Genomic DNA, 27,283 nt, shown 5'->3' with positions numbered 1-27,283 from the left:
ATCTGTGGGGGTAGATAATTATGAATCTTTTGTTTGCAGAGGCTATGAGGATTGGGCCATTGGGGCACCTAGTTATGCACCAACAAGCAAAACCTGGGTTTTCAGGGACAAGGAGAGGTCTGTGATATTTGGCACACTCTCCTTGCTCCTGCTGCCCTTGTCCTTTTCAGACAGGTAACATCTAATAGAAATATATTCCCCACTGTATTTGCGCATAAATTACCTACTAGAGCGCCTGCTACATAAATGACTAGATGACAGGATAGCTGCAGTGTCTTTCAATGGCTTTATATTGAACCTGTCACTTAGATACAGTGGAGGTATCCTTTTGTTGGCTGAACCAATATGCAACCTATCAATTTGCTACCAACTAGTGACATCACTGAGGCACTGTCTGACCAATATTCATGCAGTACTAGTTCCTAGTAAATTGATAGACTACATTATCATCAATATAAGTTCAAACTGCGTAGATGACCCACCTAGCAAACATCAAAGTGCACACATACTATTTGTTCTCAGACGAGTGTCTCTGTGTGTAGAGGCTCGCTGTGCAAAAGTGTAAACATTACATCAAATATTCGACCTCCTACCACTTTAACACATACTTGCCAAATCTCCCAGAATGTTCCTAGAGACGTGGGCAGGATGGTAGCCTCAATGACTCGATTTGCATTGAATCATAGTGGGGCCAGGGCCACAATGACACGATTGACCGTACCCCATTCTGTACTTCCACCATGCCCCCTGTCTGGCATCTCCCAGGACTCCACGGCCAAATGTTGGCAAGTATGCTTTAACATGACCCCTTTTCATTGCTATTAAATTTCACATTATTCTCCCAAAATATTGCTCAGTTTAGCCTCATTTATAGCTTAAATTAATGATGAGGGGACAATTTAAATGTGTTTATAACATTGCCACTTTTGTAAGTTTTAAAGTTGAACTACATTGGGTAAAGTGCACTTAGAAGCAAGGTTCTCCAATGAAGTGCCAGGGGAAGGCACAAACTGTGTAAACTTAAAAGTATAGGCTAAAACCTGATCGTAGCTGGCTCAGAGCTGGTGCAAAAAAACAAGTCCTTTTACAGAGTGGAAATTGTTGTGTTCTCTTTAACGCATTCTAGTAATCTTGCTTCGAAAATAAAATCTCATTTTTGCACTGCTCTAGAAGACTAGGTGCATCAGTGTGCTTACTCTGTCTGTTCTTTGTAAGCAATGCCTTAACTCTGCCCAATTCCTCCCATCAGCCAATGCAAACTGCTGCACCTCCACTAACGTAGCCGTCTTTCTCAGCAAACCCATGTACTTGCACACTTGGTCAAATCGAGGTCCAGGGCACCACTGGAGTAGTTTTTGCTTTGCACTTTGGCAGATTTTACAGCATAAGTGAGGCCTATTGTGTATAACAAGTCCACATGAATAATAAGAGGTGTGTTTTATGCATATGAATTAGTCTCCCTATATAATAACAACTTATCTCTAATATCCACAGTATTTGCTACTGAAACATTTACATAGACATTTACAAATGTTATTAGCAGCTACAGGTGAAATTCTCAGGTATGGGATCACTTATTATTATAAAATGTTTGGGGCATTTTTGTAAACTTGAGTACACTCTATCAACTCTTTTATCTAAGATAACTATGTTAGGCTTATTGATTATGTGAGATGATCTAACGGGAGAACCTGTTGCATAGAACAAGACCATAATGTGAGGTTTCTCTGACCCAAAAAGTTCTCAGTCCTAGTTACCAGAATTCATAATGAAAAAGAGCAGCATAGCAGGAGAGTGGTGAGAGGAGTGTACCATAGCTGCCAACAGTCCCCATTTCTGGCAACATAAAGGCAGTAACCTTCTGGTGAAGGGTGTGGTCTCAGCAAAATGGGTGTTGATTGGCAGATTGGGGCGGATCAGATGCGTGGCGTAGAATTGACCGGACTTTGCATTCTGGAATGTTGTCAGATGTTATCCACATATATATTTGAGTACATTTATAAACATGTTCTTGAATAACCAAACTAGAACACATATGTAATATAAAATTGTTTCAAAACTAGACATGTTAACAGAAAATTACACATCAGTGGACAAGTGTTACATATTGTTACAGCACACAAAAATGTTGCAAATCCGACTTATGGAGCAACAATTGTTTGTTTTGCTCTATTCTTCCATGAGTAGAACACTTTTTTATGTCCTAATCTTGCAATACTTCTTTGTATATTATGTAAATGCCACAATTATGCTGCTGAACTGTCACACTTCAGAATTTCACCACTTATTTCTATGGTCATACCAGGAAATAGAAAATGGTAGTTAGTAAATATAATGCAAAAAAGTTGAAAAGTTGAATAGACAACTTTGATACCAAAACTATTTTTTTATATATATAAATGTACCCAAATGTTTTCATTGCTTTCTGCTATGTTTGACAACCTATATCTCCACCCATGTCCCAATGCTTGAACTTGTAGTCCCTCAAGAACTGAAGAGCCACACATTGCCAGTCTATGGTTTCTTAGTTATACCGAGCTTGACTGTCAGAAATGCCACCAGTTTCCTGGTCTTCGTTTACCAGTCACCGGGAGCGTTCACGTGTTCAGCAGGCGGGCATACTGTCATGATGTGCTGTGGCCGGCAGGGGGGCCTTGTGTGTCATGATACAGTGTGTCCGGCAGGGGGCCCTCGTGCTGTCATGTTGTGTATGTGCATGTACGTGTGTGTGAGTGTGTGTGGGCGCCGCACGGACTTGTTGATGGTTAAAGTTTTGCTGAAAGGGAAGAGGCGGCTGTGGCACGGTGTGAGGAGCGCCTGTGAGTCCCGGGGGCTGCTGTGACGGGAGTATGAGTCCACTCTGCCGGTTGTGATGGGAATGCCGGTGCCAGGAGGGTGGCTATGTGGGTAGAAGTTGTGTGTCCGCCCTGCCGTTTCGTGTGACAGTGAATCCCCGCTGTGTGTGTAAGTGACGCTCGTTCACGGGAGCTGCCTCCAGGTGCATGAGTGTCTAGTTTCGTCCAGTCTTGTGGGGTGCGGTTGTGTGTTTGACCCGTGTCCCCCTGGTGTCTCCCGCTGGCGGGCCCAGCTGTCTATGAGCGCCCCCCCGGTGATCCGGCCGCCCAGCCCCACGGGCCCCGGCCTCTCCCTACAGATCCAGATCGGCCTGAGCCGGGAGCCCGTCCTACTGCCCGAGCCCGGGGAGCTGAGCCTGGGGGCCGTGCGAGAGATGGCCTGCTCCATCGTGGACCAGAAGGTGAGGCCCGTCTGCTTTCCTACTGAAACATTGTATCCACTGTTGCTGTTGTTCTACTGCTGGCATAACCCTGTACACTGCACTCTGTACAGCTGCTCATTCATACAGTCCTACAACTTCTAGTACAGTTCAAACAAAACAATTATACTCTTCTTAGAAGTGACACTGATGATATGTGTTAGCTGCTACATCACATACCTGGTTTCTATTGGGAAGTAATGTATTTTTATGTCACATTAGAAGTAAATAAACATTAGTCCATAAACTTGTGATGGACTGTATTCAATTTTTCTACAGCTCTGTACAGTAAACCCATTTGTTATTCTTTGTCTCAGTAGGTAAATGATCAAAGTTGTTTGGCAATGATGTTTTATGCACTGTGCCATATAATATGTAATTAGACAATTCTGATCATTGTGAGACCTAGATTAATTAGAAATTATTAGTGACTGGCCATCGTATTATACTGAGTTCATCCACTTCCTTAGACACAGTCATAGGTTTCCACATACTCAAAATGCACTTAGATGCATATATCTGAGCATATCAGCAATGACATTTTAAGATATAGCTAATTATGACTCCAATTGTCACCCCTCACGCAAATTGAACATACAAGAGGGTAGTACATTACTCCACAAAGCAACAACATGTAATTAATCTGTGTCAAGCAACAAGATTGATTAATCAAAGAAAAGCAATTGCTCTTTATTTTGGACAAACACATATATAGTCCTTTTATTGCAATATATCCCACTACACAATCCATGTAAGTAAGTGACAGTTGTCAATTATGTTCTGATAATGTGTAAAAAAAAATAATAATTACAGAACAATATATGTACAAGATTATTATATATTTTTTTAAATTCATGCAAAGGTGCTCCCATGTATACAATGTCGCATTCATGTGTGGTTTATTAATGTAATAGAGAAGTATATATAAACGTTGTGCATTGTTCACAGAATACACCAAACAATGTATATAAATCAAGAGTGTTTGATAAATGGCAAATTTCACAAACCGTGAACTCTATGAAAACCACCCCATTGCTATAGTGCATTTAAATAAGTGTAAAAGTGTTAATTGATAAAGGCTAATGAGCATTTACACTGAGGAGAATAATGATAAATACAATGAAACGTCATATATGGTTGACAATAATCCAATGGAAAAATTGAATGATAAATTTGAATAAACATGAAATGATGAAAACAATAGTTCCCTAGAGAAGCAAAAATCCGCAGTGAATGACACAACACGACTAGAGTCGGGACAGTCTGCTGTGAGAATATCCTGGAATCGCATGGACCCCAGTTGTGTATCATATGTTGTTCACATGCGCTGTTCAGTTTCTAGGGACCTATTGGTTTGGTTGTTCCATGTTTATCATTAATCCTTTTCACTTGTAACTGTGCTGTATGTGGCTTGTTGTGATCTCTCACTAGTAACCTTTTTTCACATCAATGTAAATGATCGTAAGCTTTTATCAATTAACTCTTTATAGTCTTATCTACGCTATAGCACTTTGGTGTTTGTCATAAATGTCATATATTTGGAGGTTGGCATATAGTAGATATTCTTGTATATTATTTATTTAGTCTATGTGAGCAGTTCAGTACTTGTAGTTAGTTACCACACATTAATTATTTTAACATTTTAATGAGGTTCTCCTATATTCATAATCATGTATTTGTCAGATTTTCCTATTTGGCTATTAATTAGATTTTTTTACAGTTGTGGCATTCATTGCATAACTGGGCTGTTTAACTGAGTATTGTGCAATATGGAAGTAAATACATTTACATAATAAGGATATTTTGTTTTTGTTTTATTGATACACTAATGATATTTGATGTTGTTTAAACATACACTAATGTTCTCTGCCGTTTAGTCCTTTGAGTGTATGTTCTGGGTGTTTTTCCCTTCTTTGGTATTTTTTGAAATCAATAGGTCACACCACTTCATAGCTAATATATGACTAGTCACACAAAGCAGCCTATTAGTCAGGAGAAAGCAGGTAGCCTGGATCCCCTTTTGTGTATTATGTCAGGGGAGGAGCATACAGAAGACTGAACTGTATGTAAAAACATGTGCGACTCTCTGAGAGACTTGTAGGAAGAGCTGTCTGTGTGAAAAGGAAGAGAGGAAACGTAAGAGCCGACGTATCTCTCTCCCAAACAGACCGAAAACAAACTGTTATTAAGTGTTCAGAGGAAGTGTGTGCAAAGCCTCTTGCTTCTCTTAGACATGCACTAGTCTGATATGAAAGTATGTTTAATGTATGTAACAACATGTGCAAGTCATTTTAAAACGGCAAAATATATGGTTATATATAATGGTTTTAAGGTTTGATTTGCCAGTGTGAGTTATATAGTATGTTTTTAAAAATGAAGTATTTGGTGGACAGCGCATTATATTTGTACCATTGATGGATGTAGAACTGTTCCCACCAGCCATTGTAATGATGTTGGGGCTGTATGACTACAAATTCCTTTACATGCAGCCCCAACAAGTACACTAATTCCCCCTTTTTTTTTTTTGTATGCTCCAAAGTTGAAAAAGGCACAGACCTGACAGTTAACATACACCCCAGGCATGGGGTATTAACAGAAATAATTCACCTACAGAAATTCAGAATGGTCTACAAATAATGGACAGACTTGCTCTGGAGACTGATATCATAAAAGTCCATTTCAACCTATGCGCTCACAGCAGAGTTTAGATTTGGTCTTACAACCAAAATAGTAGATGAAACCAATGAATGCCTCTGAATCGGAAAAGGGGAATATCACTTTGGCCATCTGGGTCACACATGACACCTGCAATAGCCTCCTACGGACCAAAAGCCACCTTGTGCCCATCAATGCTTTAATGGCCAACTATATTTGTGGCATTTTCTGGTTTATAGGTCAAACCTTGAATTTAAATGTTTATAGTTACTATTTTGTTGTGTTGGTGGCAGACTGTTATCTAAGCATTCACTAACCCATGCATGTCACATTGGAATGACAGAGGAAAGTTTGAGTAAACTTTGTCAAGATCTGCATTTGTTCTGAATTTGTTCTGAAGAAAATGTATTTGTTTTACCTTGTTCGTTCTTGCTATGTTTACATCCTAAATGGACAGGCTTTCAGCTGAGCGAACTTATGCTGAAATCCGCTAAACGTGGACCACATGTTGTAGTATTTGGCTTGGTATATGGAGCCTAGCTGTCAGTAAATTGGGATCCAGGGAACTGACCAGGAACTGTTATTTTATGATTTTCACTGAATCTTTCAGTACTGATAATAAGGAAGACCCAAGACAGGATTCTTGGTTAAAGAAATGCTTTTTTAAAAACCATAATACTTGTTTTAAATGATGTTATGGGACACGTAATACATTTGAAATGTACGCATTGGAATCTATGTTGACTTAAATCGTTTTAGTGCAGTCCTGACATGTAGCTGTCATCACTTAAAGTGGGCAGCACTAAATATATGCAGACAAAAACAAATGTGTATTAATGGATATGTTGTGCTGTTTTTCTTTTGTATGCCCGTAAGCTGTTAAAAAGGTCAACTTTACCATTCATTGACAAGGCAGTTTATTGATTTAATGGTAAATGAGGGACTTCCATCTAAAGGAAAAAGCTAGAGAGTAAGTTCTAGATAGACTTATTTTTTTTGCAATAGATCTGTTCTAAAATTCAAGAACGTAGTTTTCCCTTTGCTATAAAAACTTTGTTGTTTATTGGCAATGGTACCCAGGCAGTTTCCAACCATACAACTGCAGTGTCTATGCGTTTGAAATGTTACTGAAGTTGGACTTCATCATCATTTATTTATATAGCGCCAGCAAATTCCGTAGCGCTTTACAATTGGGAACAAACGTTAATAAAACAATACTGGGTAATACAGTCAGAGAGGTAAGAGAACCCTGCTCGCAAGCTTACAATCTATGGGACTTGGCATGGAGTTATCAATATTGTCTTCCTGTCATACAAAAGCATCACACCTAAAGCACTCCCCTATACCAGGGAAAGTGCTTCCCATTAGTGTCACTACAGAGGTATTCAGACATCCAGAATGCCACATCCTTCTGCTGTGAAAACAATGTCCTGAAACACCTGTGTGCCTTCACCTTAACACTGCTTACGTTGTATAATAAATTAGGTGGGAACATTTTTGCTTGAAGACGCATAGACCAAGGCCTCAAATTAGGATAGGCTTGGATGCAGCCCCAAAATTCCATGTTGACATGTTGGGCCTAATGGGGATCATCATATGAATATCCAAACAGTAACCTTGATTTTAAATTAGGCTCCAACCATTAATTGGGTTTCAGTGCTGCGTTTTTGATCTATAAAATTAAGTGTAACCTTTTTCAGAGAAAGCGTGGTCAGTAGCAAATAGAGATGTGTGAAGTTGCATCAAACTTTAATGCAAGTCATGGCAGAACAAGCAGTTTTGCAGAAGTGCAGAGATTTGGTGATACAATCTTCGAGTACTGCTTTTGCTTTGCCATTCTGTAATATGGCTTTCTGAATTTTGTGTTTTGTGAAGCTTTGGATGCTGACTACATTAATTCATTCTGCTTTGTGGTGTGGTTGGGGGTACGGCTGGGGTCGCCAGCTAGAACAAAAATGATAGGGTAAAAGGCTGGCCCTCCTGGCAACGCTTAAGTCCAAGTTCTGCTGGATATGTTTTTGCAGCCTGTTTGGTGATATATTGTGATATTGATGACATTCTACTTTCCATTTTGTAGCCATTACATTTCAACAGTTTTCTTGTTGACATGCAAATGAATAATTCTTTGGCTCATTCTGGTGACTGTGACTTATGGCCAGTGAAGAGTAGTTAGAATGATTATTTACATTTTGAGTCTGAAATGTTTTTATCCTTCAGTCTATTTGTCTACTAGACTAATCCACTTTGGTCATGTTGCCAAACAGTTGGAAACAGATTGTTCATGTCACACTTGTAGGGACAAACTGTTGCTTTTCGAGTTACGGCAGTGCTCATGCCTAATTTTTATAGTGTTTTGTTTCCCCCCCCAGCTGGTAAAGTGCAGCACTTCTACGTCTTTCTGCCTGTAATAAGGCACTCTGATGTGCTCAAAAATAATGGTGTCATAGGAGAGCATTTTTTCAGGCTCTTCTGAAACTTGTCCAAAGTACGGTTGACAGAATTTTAAAAATTGCACTTGTCAAACTTCATCTTTGTATTATGCATATAAATGAATTATTTTAATTTGAAGTGGTTACAAAAAAACACTGTACTTTAAACTTTTTCCATTCACCTTTGTGACATTCCTTAGTTTCTATGCAGTGTACTTGCTCTTATTCTGCAATAAAGGCATGAAAATCTTATTTACAACAAAAAATGTGAATTTGCCGTTACTTATTAAGATTCAACCTTCTTTAGTATGTGGATATATTAAATCCAAACTTTAGTTCTAGCAGTATATTTAGTTGATGAGCTTCTATAGGCGCACATTTTGATACTACTGGTAAACTTTTTAATTAGTTTGTATGTGCATTTAAAGATGGTTACTCGCAGAAAGTGGAGGCATCAATTATGTGGACTGAACCAGTATTGCAGACTACAAATTTGCTAACAGCTATTGGCATTATTGTGGTACTGCCTAAGGAAGGCCAGGTGCCCACAGGCATTGGGTTTGTGTTTAAATTGAATGAAATGCTTGTTGAACCCAAACATGTTGGCAACTAGCGTTTTCTTTAGTGTTTGCATCCCACAGTAGGCATACCCTTGTAATTGAATATGGGTAGAATAAGATGTGTATCAAAACTAAACGCAAGCCGATCACTACCACTAACAGGTATTGGAGATGGTGACACTAGACATAATGGTTTCTAGTGTCATACCCGTTTACATGCGTTGTATTCCTAGTAATATGCTTGTAACTAATGCTAGTAGACATGGGGCCTAATGTTTGAAGTACTGATATATAGTAAATTGATGGGCTGCATTCTCCTGAATATTAGTTCATCTCACAAATAGACCCTTCCACTGTATGTAAGTAACAAGATCACTTTATACCTGTGAGTTTTTTCTTGTTTTGTTTGTTTTTATGTGCTTGAAACATATACTGGCCCCTTTACTGAGAGTGTGTAGACACATGTATTCAGAAATGCTTCATAGCACGGCTATTACTGTGGGAAGTCGAATAGGTTTCTTGTTTTTGCTGTTTGTTAGTATAAATATGTCAGTTATGTTCTTTATTAACAGCATTTCTGTAGTGCGACTGTTTTGCAGGGACACGTCTAACTATTCTGCTGCCTGAGGCAGCAACTCAGAGACTACCTTTCTCTGTCATTATTCAATATGCTATAAATATTTGTATATGAGTCGTGTGCATTTTAGAGCAGGATTTGTAATTTGTAGGCATCATTAGACCCATCAGGTCTAATAATAACACAAATTTTTAAAAACCCCTTTATTTTATTGCAAGAGCCAGCGGTATTAGGTGACCACTTTATAGGAGCACCCTGTTGTTGCTTTTGCTATTTGTTTTGGGCCACATCAAACTTGCTGACCTCTTCGGAACAGCTGTAGTGTCCTGAAGATGGGTCAGTTGTTTAAGGTAGACGTTCTTTAAAAAAAAACATCTCTTCTTTTTTAAAAGCTTAACGTATCCCAGATAATACTATTCACACTAATACAGTGGGGGTTGGGACAGCTGTGTCTATGTAAGTCAGACTCACCCCAGTTGTTTCAGCTGTGTCTTCTTGCACTTAGAATGTAAGCTCTCTATTGAGCAGGGTCCTAATACCCTTTGTTTTCAACTCTGCACTTATTTTGTCTGCTTTGTATGTCCTTGTTTTATGTATGTCTTGTTTTCCCTACTGTACGGTACTGTGGAACACTCTGGCGCCTTACAAATCTACGATTATAATAATAGGGGTCTATAACATTATGCTGAGAAGTTTATATCTATCATTTATTGTGCTCTTTGTCTTTAGATCCTAGTTGGTAACCTTTCAGTCCTAACCCCTGGAAAATATGTAGCTCTGTGAAGTCTGGGTTGAGCTGGACTTATAACACCCCATCCACTGCAATGTGAGGATCAAAATCGCACCATAACTCTGTAGCAATGACAAGAATTGCTCATTCTGCTAGGTTCTGCTCCCCTCTTCTCCGTCTGGCCTGTCTTCAGGGAGATTACCAGACTCTTGGGAATTTACCTGCTATTTCGGAAGTTGGGCTTGGCATTTGGGAGGTATGCTTTAAATTTACAATGTATCTACCGAAACATACATGTGAATGAATGTGGCTACAGGAAGATTTTACATGGAAACCACGTGTCAACGGTGTAATGCAAAGCCTTCCAAAGAAATATTCTGTAAACCAGACTGTACAGGACTCTGCACACAGAAGTATATTTTGTGGTTTGCTATCTGTATATGGTAGTGTAAAACATATGATGGTGGAAGATCTGCTGAATCTCCAATTGGAGAATGGGATATGTGTATGTTAAGCTGGCAATTTTTTTTTTACTTAAACCACAATTTATTGTTCAGTTTTAAAGGAAGGGTTAAAAAAAACACATTGTGCTATATATGTTTCTAGTATTGTCATGGTTATTACTGCCAACGCCGATACGGAGTTCATTGGTCGTTCTGATTGGATTGCATAGTAACTTTATAATGCAGAATTGGTTCTTGTTGCCATAGGAACAATCTTGACCTTAAACGCAGTTATACATGTTTTGTTATATTGTTTCATTACACTGCTCTGGGTCAAATGCCAAATACACCAGTCCAATGTGTTTTGTTTTAATCTCTCCAATTGTCTCACTTTACACAAATGATTTTCGAAATGCCAACAGCCATAAAGACGTTTTTACTGGGAGCTCTAGGTATTGTGCATTGTTAAGTATTAACTGGTGAGTTGCCATTATGTTGTTAGTTTTATTTATTTTTAAACCCAGTGTTTAGTTCATGAACTTGGCAAGCATTTGCCTTTACTTTCCCTTTCCAGAAAGTCACATGGAGAGATTCCTGCATGCCTCGATATCACCGTAGATTTCAGCCCGTCCTTTTGTGCAGCTTGTTTAACAGGCAATTCTGAGTTTATGGTTTCCTGAGAACATTTTTTTCACCCACTGTTGAATCTTAGGACCTGTCACAGCATTCTCTCATGTTATACATTTACTCATGTGTGAGCTAGGTACGCAAAAACACTTTATTGTGCTTGGGTTTTATGCATGATCTTGAATAACCCACACTATCTCTGATGTATTACAAGATTTTATTGCATTGCAAATTTTGTTCATGCTATAAATAGCTACTCTTACAACATTTCTTATTTTCCAAATGAATTTAAATAGAGCTGGGCAAATGTAGTAAGACCTGAACTGTTAACTTTAACGTCACATTGCAATTAGCTATCAACATGAACAATAAATTCACATATACGCAGTTTTGCAAATTGGTGTATGGAAAATTGTGTAACCTGAAAGGTCAATAAACTAGTTTGCTTTTTCCAAAGTAATTTTTTTCATGCATCTAGGGGAGCTGTGACAGTTGTGCTTTAAGGATCATCAATGTGACAAAAAAGCTGCCGGAAAGGGAAGTACAGAAAGATTATTTATTCACACTGACAGATAACCTTTTTGCAGCACTTGCTTATGTGGCCACCAGTAGGATAGCCACTAATATGGCAGCTGTTTTTGAGCACAATGGATCTTTTTGCACACTTGGCAGAACATAAGAGCTTTATACTACAGGTAAACTTTGATGTCTATGCTGTTTTGAAATTGCTTAGTTCCGTTTTTAACTAAAACACATTGAGATCACAGTTGCAAAGCAAGAGGACATGCTGTATTCATGGTCTGTCCAGGGCTCCCTCTCTAGGCTTATGTGTTCTCTTGGAGGCTTCTCCATAGCTAAGCTGGGTTCACCAATGGGGCACACGAAGAGCATCTCTACATACAAGCCCAAAATAGTACATGCTGCATTTCTGGTGTGAACTGCTTATTACTGAATACAGAGTTTGCGTTACAATAGAGATCTATGACCTCCTACAGTCTAGCTGTCTTTGCTGTCATTGTTTGGGTGTATTGTCAACACTTCCATCATGGGGTACAGTGAACATTGTTTGCAATACCAGCTGAGTAACGTTCTCCAAGCTGGTCATACAGAAGTATTGTGAAGGTGTGACCCTTACACTTCTTATTACTTGTAGATTGTCACTTTGTTTATTGTTTGGGGGACTCTACATATATGTATTGTTAGTAAGTTTTCATTTTGGCTTTACACACTAGTGATACTATTTTACCTGTGACTGATTTGCACTGGTGACAGTAAGGTACATTGTTACCAACTTCAATGAACATCAGAAGGGAGGTTGAAGCAGTCAATGCAGATGCTTTTGATGCTTTTAATTGGATGACTACAGTCCATCTCTGATGGTCAGGGGTTGGCAAAATAATGTAGAATTAGAATTGCAGTCAAATCTAAGAAACCTATTTATATTTTATTTTTTATTTTCATTTAAGAAACAAAGATGTTCAAACATGTCTAAGGGGTGACGTGTTGGGGATTCCTACACGAAGTGGTTTTTCTCACAAAGTGTTTGGAAATGCACAGCAGATAACCGTCATTCTTCTCTTTTCATCTCCAGGCATGTTCATGAAGTACTACTCCTCTCATCCTCTGCTAATTTGAATCTCATTAATTTGTGTGTCTCAACTGTTCAACTGTGTGTGTTTAAAAGTATGCAACAGGAATTTGTTATCTATTATTTAACCTATGTTGGCGCAGTGTTCATTGAGGCATAATTTATGATAGGTGCCTGGCATCTTCTAGCTTAATAGTAGAATAGTACTTTAACCTCTCTACTGTCAAACTTTACCAAGCCTCCTCCTAGCCACAGAAATCTTAACTCCCTACAAACACCTTCTCTCCCCAGTCGCTACATTCTCCTCCGCTGATATGGTAATACCTCATTTTCACCAAACCGTAGCAACAGTCCTTGATCAAGTGGCACCATACGCCACATAGACTTCAGCTGTTGCACACTAAGGTAACACAAAATCTACAACTTTCCTATAAAGTAGGACTCCTATTGAAATGCTCTGGACACTGCACAACAAGCATACTTCCAACGCTCGTCTCGTCCAAGGCTTCTAATCCTTCTAACCCCAAACGCCTTTTCAACACCTTTAAATCTCTTCTCAACCCCCCCCCACCCTACACCCACTGACTACAATGACCAGGATCTTACTTCCCACTTCAAGGACACAATTGAAAAGATCAGACTAGAAATGGTCTCTTCTTCGACAAACAATCGGCTCAATTCCTTCCCAGCACCCTCTGACACACTCTCCATTTGATCACACAAATGAGGATGAAGTATCTACTCTCTACTCATCTTCCTACTCTACCGCCTGTCCTCTTGATCCTTCTCACAAATCAGAAGATCCCTATGTCCTGTGCTACTTCCACTCCTGACTAAAATCTCCCTCTCCCTCTCCCCCACACAGTGATTACTTCTATTCTGAGAAAAACAAACATCATTTTGGCACAAACTCTATAACATAACCTTTTCATCTCTCAGCTCCCATGCCCCTTCAAGCTTCTAGAGAGACTTGCCTGCATTCACCTCCAATGCTTCCTTTCTGCAAACAACCTATTGGATTTTCTTCAGTCAGGCTTTTGTTATAAACACTCCACAGAGACTGCGTTGACAAAGGTTGTCATTGCTTTATCACTGCTAAAACTAAATTTGATTGCTCTCTTCTAATTCTCCTGGATCTCTCTGCTGCATTTGACACTGGTGACCACTCTCTCCTCATAAAAACTCATCAATCCCTAGGTCTTCAAGTCACTGTTCTATTCTGGTTCTCATCCTCCCTATCTAATCGCTCTTTCAGTGTTAATTTCTCTGGATCCACCTCTGATCCGCTTCCTTTATCAGTTGGAGTACCACATGGCTCAGTCCTAGGTCCTCTGCTATTCTCTATCTACACCTGTTCTCTTGGTAAATAAATAAGCTACATTGGATTTCAGTATCATCTCTTTGCGGCTGATATATAAATTTATCCAACCTCTTCTGATCTCTCGCCATCAGTGTTACCTCACGTTACTGACTTTCTGCCATTTTGTCTTGGATGTCCTCTTGCCAACTCTAGCTCAATCTTTCAAAAACAGAATTAATAATATTCCCACCCACCGACAGAAGCTTCCTGCCTGGCTTCTATTTCTGTTGACAACATCTCACCCTGCCAACTCGCTGCCTAGGTGTTATCCTTGACTCACAACTATCATTTGTTCCCCACATCAAATCTATATTTACATCATGCTGCATACATCTGAAAAACATTTCCAGAATATGTACATATCTCTCACAAGACACTGCAAAAACTTTAATTCATGTACTGATCATCTTCCGCATCGGCTTTTGTAATTCCCTCATTACTGGTCTTCCCCAAATCAGACTCTCCCCTCTACCATCTATTTTGCACGCGGAGGTTAGATTGATTTTCCTTGCAAATCGTTCTTCTGCTGATCCATTCTGTCAGTCTCTACATTGGTTGCCTGTATTTTTCACCAAATTCAATAGAAAATTATTCTACTAACCTACAAGGCCATCAACAAATGTGCAACGAACATACATCGCTTCACTTACCTCCAAAATATCTATCAACTCAACAACTCTGTTCTGCACAAGATGTGTGCCTCTCCTACACTCTTGTCACGTCCTCCCATTCCTGGTTACAGGACTTTTTTTTTTTTTTGAGCTGCACCCACTTTGTGGAATTTCCTCCCTTGCACAATAAGACTTTCCTCTAGTCTTCAAACCTTCAAGCGTTCTCAGAAAGCCCACCTCTTCAGGCAAGCTTATAATATTCCTCAACCACCCTCTTAAACTTGATAGGTTATTCTCTTACCACCTTTTACACAATTCACACAAGACAACAACCTTCTGACTCCCTTACCAACATTGCTGTATGACTGGATCGTATAGCATACGAGTCACTTTTTACCTTTGCATTCTTGCTGGCCCGAAATGAAATGGGTAGACTTAACCTCATGTATCCATCTCTCTTTGTCCCATAGATTTTAAGCTTGCGAGCAGGGGCCTTCTTACCTCTTTGTCTGTATTACCCAGTATTATTTCATTACTGTTTTTGCCCCCAATTGTAAAGCTCTGGCACAATATAAATAAATGATGATGCATTAATACAAATAGCACACACAAGTTATGCACTAGCAATAAACATTTATATTGTCAACCTGGCTCCTGGGATTTGCCAGCTCTGCCTCACTTATTTGTAGGTACACTTCATAGTTTTTTGGGGGTCTGGAAATGAATGAGGAAAAACAGTATGTCCTATTTTATCATCTGGGTTGCAATTGCTGAAAACCTTTTTCAGGGATTTTCCAAAGCCTTTTATTTATTGCAGATGCCTGCATACACTCCATGCTAACAACTACTGATAATCTTATGGTACCCTTGTTTATTATGGCATGTTGCAAATGCAGAGTCATTATCTGCACATTTATGAGATCTCTCAGCATTCATCTTTGCACCATTTACTGGCTTTCAAATGCCAACAGTCTAACACAGTGACGTCATTGTCCGTAACTGGGACACAGTATAAGCTTTTACAAGCAGTTGTGTTTCAGCTATGACCTGTTAGAGTGACAACCAGAGGATGTGTGACATTTCTGCTGATGTCACTGGCAGTTATTCAAGTTATTCAAGTAGGCAACAGTGTAGATTTTCCATTTGGAGTGAAATTGCAGCATGAGATACTCTTAAACTCTGTTGCAACCTTAGTTGTACATATCTATATGGCTTCTTGTGTTGCGATTGTTTTGACATTCTGAATTTTTAAGTAACAGCTTATGATCTTGTAATGGAAACACAAGGACAGTTGCTTTTGATATCGCTAGATATTGTGCACACTGTTTGGAAAGTTTAAAATGGGAGTGTTAAATATTTACACCTAGATCTTCCACTCTATCTTATTTAATTTAAACTTTTTATGCTTCTTAATGCTCTGTATATACCTTTTTTTTGTGTGTGTGCGTTTAACAGATCATAACTATTGTCATTTAATTAGAAAAACACTTTATTTTTACAAAAGTTCTCCCTATTTATTGTTGTTTGTAATTTATAGTACTTTGCAGGTGCTCCTATTGTTGCCCATAAGAACTAATTGGTGAATAAAACTCTCAGTAAGCGGTCATGTAAAAAAAGATTAAACATAATTCAAAGTATGCAAATTTTTAAAATTGGCAGTCTAATTATGCCTACATTTATATACAAGATATGCAGTTCTGCACATAGCATACCTAGAAGCAATTTAGCATTTTGTGTAAGTATAAAGTTTGTGTATACTTGTACTTTGCACGTACTAAAAATGTTCAATAACCTTTTTTGACAGAGCAAATCTCAGGAAACTATTGGCCATATCTATCATCTGAGAGATCAGCTGTGAATGATTTTGATAAGAACTAGATGATTAAGATCACATACAGGCACTGAAAAGGGAAGAAATATATTTAGCTACTTCTTATTTTCAAAACCTGCACGTGCTTTTAATATTGCTTTCTAACTTCCTTTTGTTTTTCAGCCTTGTCTTATATTGGTAAAAACCATTTACTTTGCCCTGAAAATCGACACAGCTGTACTCTCTTCATTGAATACATTTTTTTCCAGAGTTTGTGAGGTGGGAGCCCCTTTACATCTTTCCCGACCGCTCTAAAGTATGTCTAAGTTCTGTTGCATGTACCTGGCTGGCTTTTCTACCCGCAACAGACTAGAAATGGGGCTGTCACTGACAGCAACTTGTTAAGGAGTTGTTTCTTTCATCTTCATAACACACAATTAGTAAAACCCCACACAAGAGCTGTGCCCCTAAGGTCATCCCTCTCCTTATTGCTAGTGATCTTAAAATGCAGAGATGCTGGTGAGACATGGATTAGGTCTCGCTGTACCTGGTGTGAAAAACATATGGTTCAAAAACCAAAATTGAATATCGAACAGTGTTTTCCAAACCCAGTCCTCAGATGCCCCTAACAGTACATGTTTTCCATATCTCTTTGCTGGAGCAGAGGTGTATTCATTACTGACTCATTATGAAAGATCCGCAGGTGGTATAATTATTTAATTTGTGACCTGGAAAACCTGCACTGTTAGGGGTACTTGAGGACTGGGTTTGAGAAACACTTATATAGAATATGAAGAAAAATGGCTGTCTTGTCTATCTTGTTAGTGCTGACAGCTGATAACATTTCAGCCACCGTCGGATCCAGCAGTTCTGCCGCTTAATGGCTTTCTTACCAATATCGAAATACAAAATTTCTGTGATCTGTGGGAATATTAATACTTCCCCTCTGAGATATACATAGCGCTCACTTTGAGGTCTGTGGCCAGAACTGTAAGTAACGGCTCCTGGCCACTTCCCTGGAACCGATGGCTGTTGAGTTATATAACTTATGCTCTGGCCATTTAACTTTTTACTAGGGATTACATAGGGTACACTTGTTTGGTAACACTATACTTGGGAGGACAAGCCAATTTAAATTTGGTAGTAACATTCTGGAGTTGCGCTAATTGTGTGAAAGTTTGGAAGAACAATGGAAGAGGGTGTCCTCTGTACCCCACACACACATTTTACTTTATTTTCCCTATTCAAAAAAAAAAACAACTCCTCAAGAAAGCCATAAAACAAAGCTTACCAGGCAAATTATGAAATCTGGTTTTGTCGTTAAAGTATGAAATTCCCTCTGTCATGAAGAGGATAAAACTGTTATGTACCCATATTGCTTAACCCTGGCTTTGCTGTGACCGTGTAGGAAGCTTGCACTGTGGTAGAGGAGAGTAACCGCTTTCAACCAGGACTTAAAAATCATCAGCAGTGATTCACAGAAATTTCTAGTTTGCATTGTTGATGTAAAATATTTAGGGCCTTCAATTCTTAAGATGTTTGGTTTATTCAATCTTGTGATTAGAGAATGTACAAACTAGTACTGAATAAGCTAATCATTGTGGTATTTCAGTGACCATATACCCGTTCCGAGGCAGTTGTTAGCAGACATACCTTTACAGCCAACTGCTCAAAATGTAATTGGCTACCTATATAGTTTATATGCTCGAGATGGCATTCTCTGCATTATAATATTTTCCCTTAATATTTATCACATTTGTTAACAGACCGCATGTTTTACATTTTTTTGTGGAAAGCTATAATGCTATTCACAGGCATACAGATTTTATGAGTTGCACACTGCTGTATGCTTACATTTATGTAATAGACAATCCGAGGAAAACCTTCCATTGTAATAGAATCTCCTTTGCACTCTGCACATATAGTACAGCCTACTTTAAAGCTACACCACAAGCCTAGTGAACACAGCTGTATTTTCCCCATTGCTGTATTAATTTTGTCTGTAATTAAATGCCGGGGGAGGGGATGATTGTTTATTCACAAGGGCCAATCATGGGGGCAGGGGGAGGAGCTTAAGCACTACTACTTTACTCTGGTACTAGGACCAACATGATATCATTCACTCCGCAAAATCTGCAAATCTACAGAGCTGCTATGTATATAAATATGTTGCCAAAATTTATAGGATTTTTCCAAATGTATGATCGTATGATATCAATTATTTATATAGCACCAACATATTCCGTAGCGCTTTACAATTGGGAACAAACATAGTAAACTAATAAACAAACTGGTTAAAACAGACAGAGGTGAGAAGGCCCTGCTCGCAAGCTTACAATCCATTGGACAATGGGAGTTTGACACATGAGGTTAAGTCTACATTTGCAGTCGGCCCAGCCAGACTGCAAAGGTAAAAGTGACTCATAAGCTCAATGATCCTGTCACACAACAATGTTGGTCAAGGGGTAGTTGTATAACAGGTGGTAATATAGGGTAATGTAGTGAGGTTAAGAGGGTGGTTGAGGAATATTATAAGCTTGTCTGAAGAGGTGGGTTTTCAGAGAACGCTTGAAAGCTTGTAGACTAGAGGAGAGTCTTATTATGCAAGGGAGATAATTCCATAGAGTGGGTGCAGCCCGGAAAAAGTCCTGTAATCGGGAATGGGAGGATGTAATGTGTGCATGAGAGACGCAGATCTTGTGCAGAACGGAGTTGCCGAGTTGGGAGATATTTTGTGACGAGAGAGATGTATTTTGGTGTAGGTTAGTAAGAGTATTTTATATTAGATTCGGTAGAAAACAGGCAACCAGTGTAGACATACAGAGTGATTCAACAGAGGAAGAACGATTTGCAAGGAAAATCAATCTTGCCGCAGTGTGCAAAATAGATTGTAGGGGTTTGAGTCTGTTTTTGGGAAGGCCAGTAAGGCGGGAATTGTAATAGTCAATGTGGGAGATAAGTGCATGAATTAAGGTTTTTGCAGTGTCTTGTGTGAGATATGTGCGAATTTTTGAAATGTTTTTTTAGATGTATGTAACATGATTTAGATAGAGTCAATGTGGGGAACAAAGGATAGGTGTGAGTCAAGGTTTACACCTAGGTAGCAAGCTTGCAGGGTGGGATTTATGGTCATGTTATCAACAGAGATAGAAATGTCAGGTATGCTCTTGTGGGTGGGAATATTATTAACTCTGTTTTAGAAAGATTAACTTTGAATTGGCGAGAGGACATCCAAGATGAAATGGCAGAAAGACAGTCAGTTACACGGGACAACACAGATGTCGAGAGATCAGGAGAGGATTCATAAATTTGGGCATAGAGATGATACTGAAATCCAAAGGAACTTGTTAGATTTCCATGAGACGCGGTATATATACATAACAGCAGAGGACCTAGCACTGAGCCTTGTGGTACTCCAACTGATAAAGGAAGCGGAGCAGAGGTGGCCCCAGAGAAATAAACAGTGAAAGAGCGATTTAGAAAGGTAGGATGAGAACCAGGATAGAACAGTGTCTTGAAGACCTAGGCATTGCAGCGTTTGTATGAGAAGAGAGTGGTAAACGGTGTCAAATGCAGCCGAGAGTTCCAGGAGAATTAGGAGAGAGTAATGGCATTTAGTTTTATCAGTGATCAGATCATTGACAACCTTAGTCAGCGCAGTCTCTGTGGAGTGTTGAGAACGAAAGCCAGACTGAAGAGGATCCAACAGGTTGTTTGCGGAAAGGAAGCGTGTGAGGCAAGTGTAGGCAAGTCTCTCTAGAAAATTGGAGAGGCACAGCAGCTGAGAGATGGGACGGTAATTTGAGAGAGAGTTTGGGTCGGAATCTTGTTTTTTTTTAGAATAGGAGTAATCACTGCGTGCTTGTATAGTGATGGAAAGATGCCAGTAGAGAGCAAGAGATTACAGATTTTAGTTAGAGGTGAGATGAGCACAGGAGACAGGGATCTACCAATTTGCGAGGGAATAGGATCAAGAGGACAGGAGGTAGAGTAGGAGGATAATAAGAGAGTAGAAATTTCCTCTTAATTTGTGGGTTCAAATGAAGAGAGCGTGTCAGAGGTTGGTGGGAAGGAATTGAGCTGATTGCTTGTCGAGGGAGAGGATACCAATTCTAGTCTGATCTTATCAATCTTGTCCTTGAAATAGGAAGCAAGATCCTGGGCTCTGATAGTAGATGGAGGGTTTGGGGTGGGAGGATTGAGAAGAGCTTAAGATGTCTTAAAAAGGCATTTGGGGTTAGAAGCCTGAGCATAGATGAGATTGGAAGTATGTTTGTTTTGCAGTGTCCAGAGCATTTCGATAGGAGCGGTAGATAGAAGTATATATGAAGAAGTCATTAGAAGTGCGAGTTTTACGCCAGTGACGTTCTGCTTTACGGGAAAGTTTTTGAAGATTTTGCGTTGCTGTAGTGTGCCACGAATGACATCGAAGTCGACGTATAGAATGTAGTGTCGCTGGAGCCACTTGATCAATGGCTGTTGCTAAGGTTTGGTGAAAATGAGGTACTGCCGTCTCAGGGGAGGAGAATGTAGAGATAGGGGAGGGAAGGTGTTGGAGAGAGGTGGAAAATTGTTGAATATTAATAAAATTAAGATTTCTGCGAGTATGAGGAGGCTTGGTAGAGTTAGACAGTAGAGAGGTTAGAGCAGTGGGGGTGAGCATGTAGCTGATAAGGTGATGATCCGAGAGGGGGAAGGATGTGTTAAGAAAGTTAGAAAGTGAGCATAGTCTAGAGAAAACAAGATCAAGGCAGTGGCCATCCTTATGAGTAGATGATTCAATCCACTGGGAGAGGTCAAGTGAGAAGGTTAGAGAGAGTAGTTTGGAAGCAGCTTTGGAAGGTGGGTTATCAATAGGGATATTGAAATTACCCAGGATGATGGTGGGGATGTCTGAAGATAAGAAGTGAGGGAGCCATGCAGAGAAATCCTCAATAAATTGTTGGTGTGCTCCAGGGGGACGATAAATCACCGCAACACGTAGAGAGAATGGATTAAAAATGCGAATAGCATGTACTTCAAAAGATGTGAACGTGAGTGATGGGACATTTGGTAGAACTGTGGGGAGAGAATTAGTCCAACCCCACCTCCTTGTCTGCCTTCAGGTCTGGAGGTGTGGGTGAGTTGGAGGCCACCATGTGAAAGTGCTGCAGGTGAGGCAGTGTCTGATTGCATGAGCCATGTTTCAGTTATTGCCAGAAGGTTGAGGTTTTTTTTGGGAGGAAGAGATCATGAATGGAGGTAAGTTTGTTACAAACAGAGCATGCATTCCAAAGGGAACATTTAAAGGACTTTGGAAGAGAGGGGAGGCAGGTAATGTGTTTGAGGTTTGCTATAGAGTGGTAGTGTTCTGATGTATGTGTGTGTGAGGAGTGTGGGGGACCTGGATTAGGTGATATATCACCGGCTAATAGAAGCCGAGAGAGAGAAAGATAGGCAAGGGGATTGTAAGATGTGTGACCTTTTATTTTCTGGCGACAGGTGGAGGCTGTGCTTGTTAGACATAATAAATAGGACAACAGTTCATGGGTGTTAACTAGAGGTGAGTGGAGTAATGAAGGTGCAATGTGGACAAATGTTTGTGTTGGTGGAGGGGTGAAAGTTGACACAGTCCTAAAAATAATGCCATGAAAAGAGACCAAGAAGAGCAATTTGTTAAACATTGTGATGAGAGTGAAAGCAAAAAAGTAAGGGGTTTTTAAAGAATCACCTCTTTGCAGTGTTCCGTATAGATAGACAAGTATTGCAGAAATAGACTTTGCAGATATAGCTTATTCCTGGGAGTAATCCAATGTAGTCCAATGTTTGTCTAACTGTGCATTTTCGTCCACTTTGTGAGAAAATCCCACTTAGTGTAGAAATCACACGTCTCACCCCACATACGTCACCCCATAGACTGAAGCTAAGATGTAGTCAGGCTAATTTAGGAACACACTACAGCTGTTCTAATTGGTCAGCTAATCAAAGGAAAAGAAATGGTATCCTCTTCCTCAACAAGCCATCAGCTCATTTCCTTCCCACTACCCTCTGACACCCTCTCTTCATTTGACCCCACAAATGAAGAGGAAATTTCTACGCTCTTCTTATCTTCCTACTCTACCTCCTGTCCTCTTGATCCTATTCCCTCGCAAATTGGTAGATCCCTGTCTTCTGTGCTCATTTCACCTCTAACTCAAATCTGTAATCTCTCACTCTCTACTGGCATCTTTCCATCACTATACAAGCATGCAGTGATTACTCCTATTCTAAAAAAACAAAACTCCGACCCAAACTCTCTCTCAAATTACCGTCCCATCTCTCAGCTCCCTTGCCCCTCCAAGCTTCTAGAGAGACTTGCCTACACTCGCCTCACACGCTTTCTTTCCGCAAACAACCTGTTGGATCCTCTTCAGTCAGGCTTTCGTTCTCAACACTCCACAGAGACTGCGCTGACCAAGGTTGTTAATGATCTGATCACTGCTAAGACTGAACGCCATTACTCTCTCCTAATTCTCCTTGATCTCTCGGCTGCATTTGACACAGTTGACCACTCTCTTCTCATACAAACGCTGCAATCCCTAGGTCTTCAAGACACAGTTCTATCCTGGTTCTCATCTTACCTCTCTAATCGCTCTTTCACTGTTAATTTCTCTGGAGCCACATCTGCTCCGCTTCCCCTATCAGTTGGAGTACCACAAGGCTCGGTGCTAGGTCCTCTGCTGTTCTCTATCTATACCACTTCTCTTGGAAATCTAATAAGTTCCTTTGGCTTTCAGTATCATCTCTATGCGGATGATACCCAAATCTATCTATCCTCTCCTGATATCTCGACATCTGTGTTGTCCCGTGTAACTGACTGTCTTTCTGCCATTTCATCTTGGATGTCCTCTCGTCAACTCAAACTTAATCTTTCTAAAACAGAGTTAATAATATTCCCACCCGCCAACAAGAGCATACCTGACATTTCTATCTCTGTTGATAACATGACCATAAATCCCACCCCACAAGCTCGCTGCCTAGGTGTAATCCTTGATTCACGCCTATCCTTTGTTCCCCACATTGACTCTATATCTAAATCATGTTACATACATCTAAAGAACATTTCCAGAATCCGCACATATCTCACACAAGACACTGCTAAAACCTTAATTCATGCACTAATCATCTCCCGCATTGACTATTGCAATTCCCTCCTTACTGGTCTTCCCAAAAACAGACTCAAACCCCTAAAATCTATTTTGCATGCTTCGGCAAGACTGATTTTCCTTGCAAATAGCTATTCCTCTGTTGAATCACTCTGTATGTCTCTACACTGGCTGCCTGTCTTCTACCGAATCCAATATAAAATACTTTTACTAACCTACAAGGCCATCAACAAAGCTGCACCAACATACATCTCCTCTCTTGTCTCAAAATATCTCCCAACTCGGCAACTCCGTTCTGCAAATGATCTGCGTCTCTCATCCACCCTCATTACAACCTCCCATTCCCGGTTACAGGACTTTTTTCGGGCTGCACCCACTCTATGGAACTCTCTCCCTCGCACAATAAGACTCTCCTCTGTTCTACAAACTTTCAAGCGTTCTCTGAAAACCTACCTATTCAGACAAGCGTATAATATTCCTCAACCACCATCTTAACCTCACTACCTTTAGCCTGTTACACAATTTCACACAAGACAACTACCCCCGGACCAACATTATTGTGTGACAGGATCATTTAGCTTATGAGTCACCCTACCTTTGCAGTCTGGCTGGGCCAAGATGCAAAATGTATACTTAACCTCATGTGTCAATCTCCCATTGTCCCATAGATTGTAAGCTTGCGAGCAGGGCCTTCTCACCTCTTTGTCTGTTTTACCCAGTTTGTTTATTAGTTTATTACGTTTGTCCCCAATTGTAAAGCGCTACGGAATATGTTGGCGCTATATAAATAACTGATGATGATGATGATGATTTGTTGAATAGGCTAGAGGAGGCCAGATACCTATCATAAATTAGGCATCAATAAAAGACTCTGGCCAACCTAAGTTTGAACAGATAACATCCTCACTTGACCTCTCCCAGTGGATTGAATCCGCTACTCATCAGGATGTCCACTGTCTTGATCTTGTTTTCTCTAGACTATGCTCAGTTTCTCAGTATTTGGTCTAATAGAAAAGTGGTCCTAATGGGAACGATACCTTTTAAAATAAACAAAAATTCCTTAATGTCTAACAATTTGTTTCTGTGTGTGGCTCTTTTTTTTTTTTTAGCCCTTTTGGTGCATGTAACAAAGGGAACCATACAATACACAATGAAATATTTAGGAACAGGCAATTCAAATGCTCTTGTTTTCTGTGTTTTATATGTATCTAGTTTGTGTGTCTGTTTGTTTTTTTTTAAGTTGCTAATAAGTTGGTTCATGTAACAGCTTTGCGATAGAAATGACCGTGCTCATGAATTATGCAATTAAATCCCTAAGAGTCATTGCTATGCAGTATTTCAAATATTTAGCCACAGACTGTAGTGCTAACACAGATTGAAGTTTCATTATAGTGCTTTCCCCCCCCCCGTGTGTGTGTGTGGCTATTCTCTTTTAAACTGATCTCCTTGCAAATGGTGCAGAGTGAATGGCCAATATTTTTGAATTTGTTATTAAAGTGCTAAAGTTTGTCAAAATTTAAGGAACATATTGTCTTCACTTGCTGTTTATGCTGCAGGGAGCAGAACAATATTATATAATGCTTGTATTCCTTTTTAGCTCGAAGAGCAGTGCTAGGTATGTCTCATCTTCTTATTCTACTCTTTTTTTTATTTTTGTTTTTAGTGCTACAATAATTTTTATCCTTCGAAGTTTTCCACTTGTGTCCTATGAGTGTCTAATGTCAAGCACTGCTTCCAGATGTGCCCCACCCCTCCTTCTGAATCTTCGGGAATTTAGAGGGGTGGAATACAGTTCATTTTACACTCCTCCCCTTCCATCCGGGATTTTAATCCTTTTGCTGCCAGAGGGCCTACTGCATTGTAGTGCAATGTACTGCTTGCTTACAGCAAAGCTCAAGGTGGTGGTTTATTTCAGAAAATATACACCTTCACCAGAGTCCTTTTTAATACATCCTCCAACTTTTCTTGTACAGCTTACTTGATGAAAAGACGGCAAATAAATGCAGCTTTTGCCTCTAGTGGATTACCTGAAAAATCTGCTTCAATTGTTCTTAAAAGTTTATAATTTGGAATAGAAGGAAACTTCATTGCATGTTTAGCTGAAAGGCAACAACTGCGTTCCTGGATGAAACAAGCCATGCTTATGTTCATACCGATTATAGTTAAGATTACAAACTGATCTGTTTTAGCATAGTGATGTTAATGCACTAAAACTGTTTATTGAAGGAGGTACAAGGGTAGAAAAGTTTAAATGTGAAGCTCTGCAATAGTGGAACTCCTGTGATTCTCCCCCTCTTTTTCCCAGCTCTGGGTTCTTGCCTTCTCTTTCTATGTATACAGTATTCTATCTCCCCTGGCTGTATTCTCCTTTCTGCTCCACTCTCTTGTATTAATCTTTCCTTTTCTGCTCCACAAACCCTTTCCCAGCAGTGATCATCATAAAGCTGTTGGTTTAATATTGTCGTTCTACATTAATATCGCGTCTAACAAATGCAGAGAGTTTCTGTAGCTCTTCCTTTCTCTGACACATCAGAATTATCTTTCCTGTGAGTTAATAGGACATTTTTGTCTATCGATGTTCCTTTGGCAGGAGTTCATTTTTCCTGTGACTGCTTCTTTAGATATTGGTGTGCTAAAATAGAGGTTTAACTGTTCTTTTTCTAATTTTTATTTTTTCCCCCCTGTGTTTCCTTTAGGCTTTGACTGTTACATTTGGTGCCATGCCACCTCATCACCCCACTTTTGTGGAAGGGGTACACTAATTGAGTGAAGAATACTGGCCTATATGCATTATGTAACTTCTGATTATGAATATTTTGCATTATCTATAAACAGTGTGCTATATTCTTCTGTGTTTTTTGCTCTAGCTTTGTGCAAAGACCTGTATACTGCCCCCTATGGAGGTGAATGTCTTTTTCTCTTATACTAGGTTACTATCGTTTCCTATAGTTTTCTAGCAACAACTATCTCTTTGAAGCTGTATTTCCTTCAATAACTATCAATAAAAAACATCTCCCCTTTACAGACGGCTCCACCCCCTCATCCATTTTGGCAATTTTTTAACCACTGCCATGATAGCAGATAGTGGAAAGTGCTTTCCACAGTGGGAGTTTGAGCCATTACTGTTATCAGTAATCAGGGCCGGATTAAGGGAAGGGAGGCCCCCGGGCTAAGGGTACTGTGAGGGACCACCACCCCCCCCGTGAACTCATCTCCCTCCGTTCCACTCCATCATAGTCGCACTCTCGCGAGATCTCCTCAGTAAGGAGATTACTGCGCGTCGCATAAGTCCTACAGTGACAGCAGGCAGCTAACAGCATAACATTTGCTGTTAGCTGCCTGCCATTTTCCTTGAACAGGTGACAGTCGAACAAGGGGCGGGGACGTCCCCGACCCGATGAATGCTGGCGGGCCCCCAGCCAATGTGTGCAGCTGCCGAGAGCTTAATGATGAAAAAGTTAATCCCAAGATGTACCTGACGTCGCCTACCCCTTT

The 27,283-nt window shown here is 39.9% G+C and overlaps 1 protein-coding gene across 2 annotated transcripts in view; it reads left to right on the top strand.

Moving 5' to 3' along the window:
* The first annotated feature begins 2,680 nt into the window (after positions 1-2,680).
* The window catches only part of PRKD1 (protein kinase D1), a 115,724-nt gene continuing 91,121 nt past the window's right edge, over positions 2,681-27,283 (top strand). For both annotated transcript variants that reach the window (XM_075192596.1, XM_075192595.1), the window contains exon 1: positions 2,681-3,256. In XM_075192596.1, coding sequence (XP_075048697.1) covers positions 3,095-3,256 — 162 coding nt within the window. In that variant the 5' untranslated portion in view covers positions 2,681-3,094. The remainder of the gene's footprint in view (positions 3,257-27,283) is intronic.

Source organism: Mixophyes fleayi, chromosome 12, assembly GCF_038048845.1.
Source record: "Mixophyes fleayi isolate aMixFle1 chromosome 12, aMixFle1.hap1, whole genome shotgun sequence".
NCBI lineage: Eukaryota > Metazoa > Chordata > Amphibia > Anura > Limnodynastidae > Mixophyes > Mixophyes fleayi.
The sequence above is the reverse complement of the archived record's forward strand: the minus strand, read 5'-3'. Positions and strand labels throughout refer to the sequence as shown.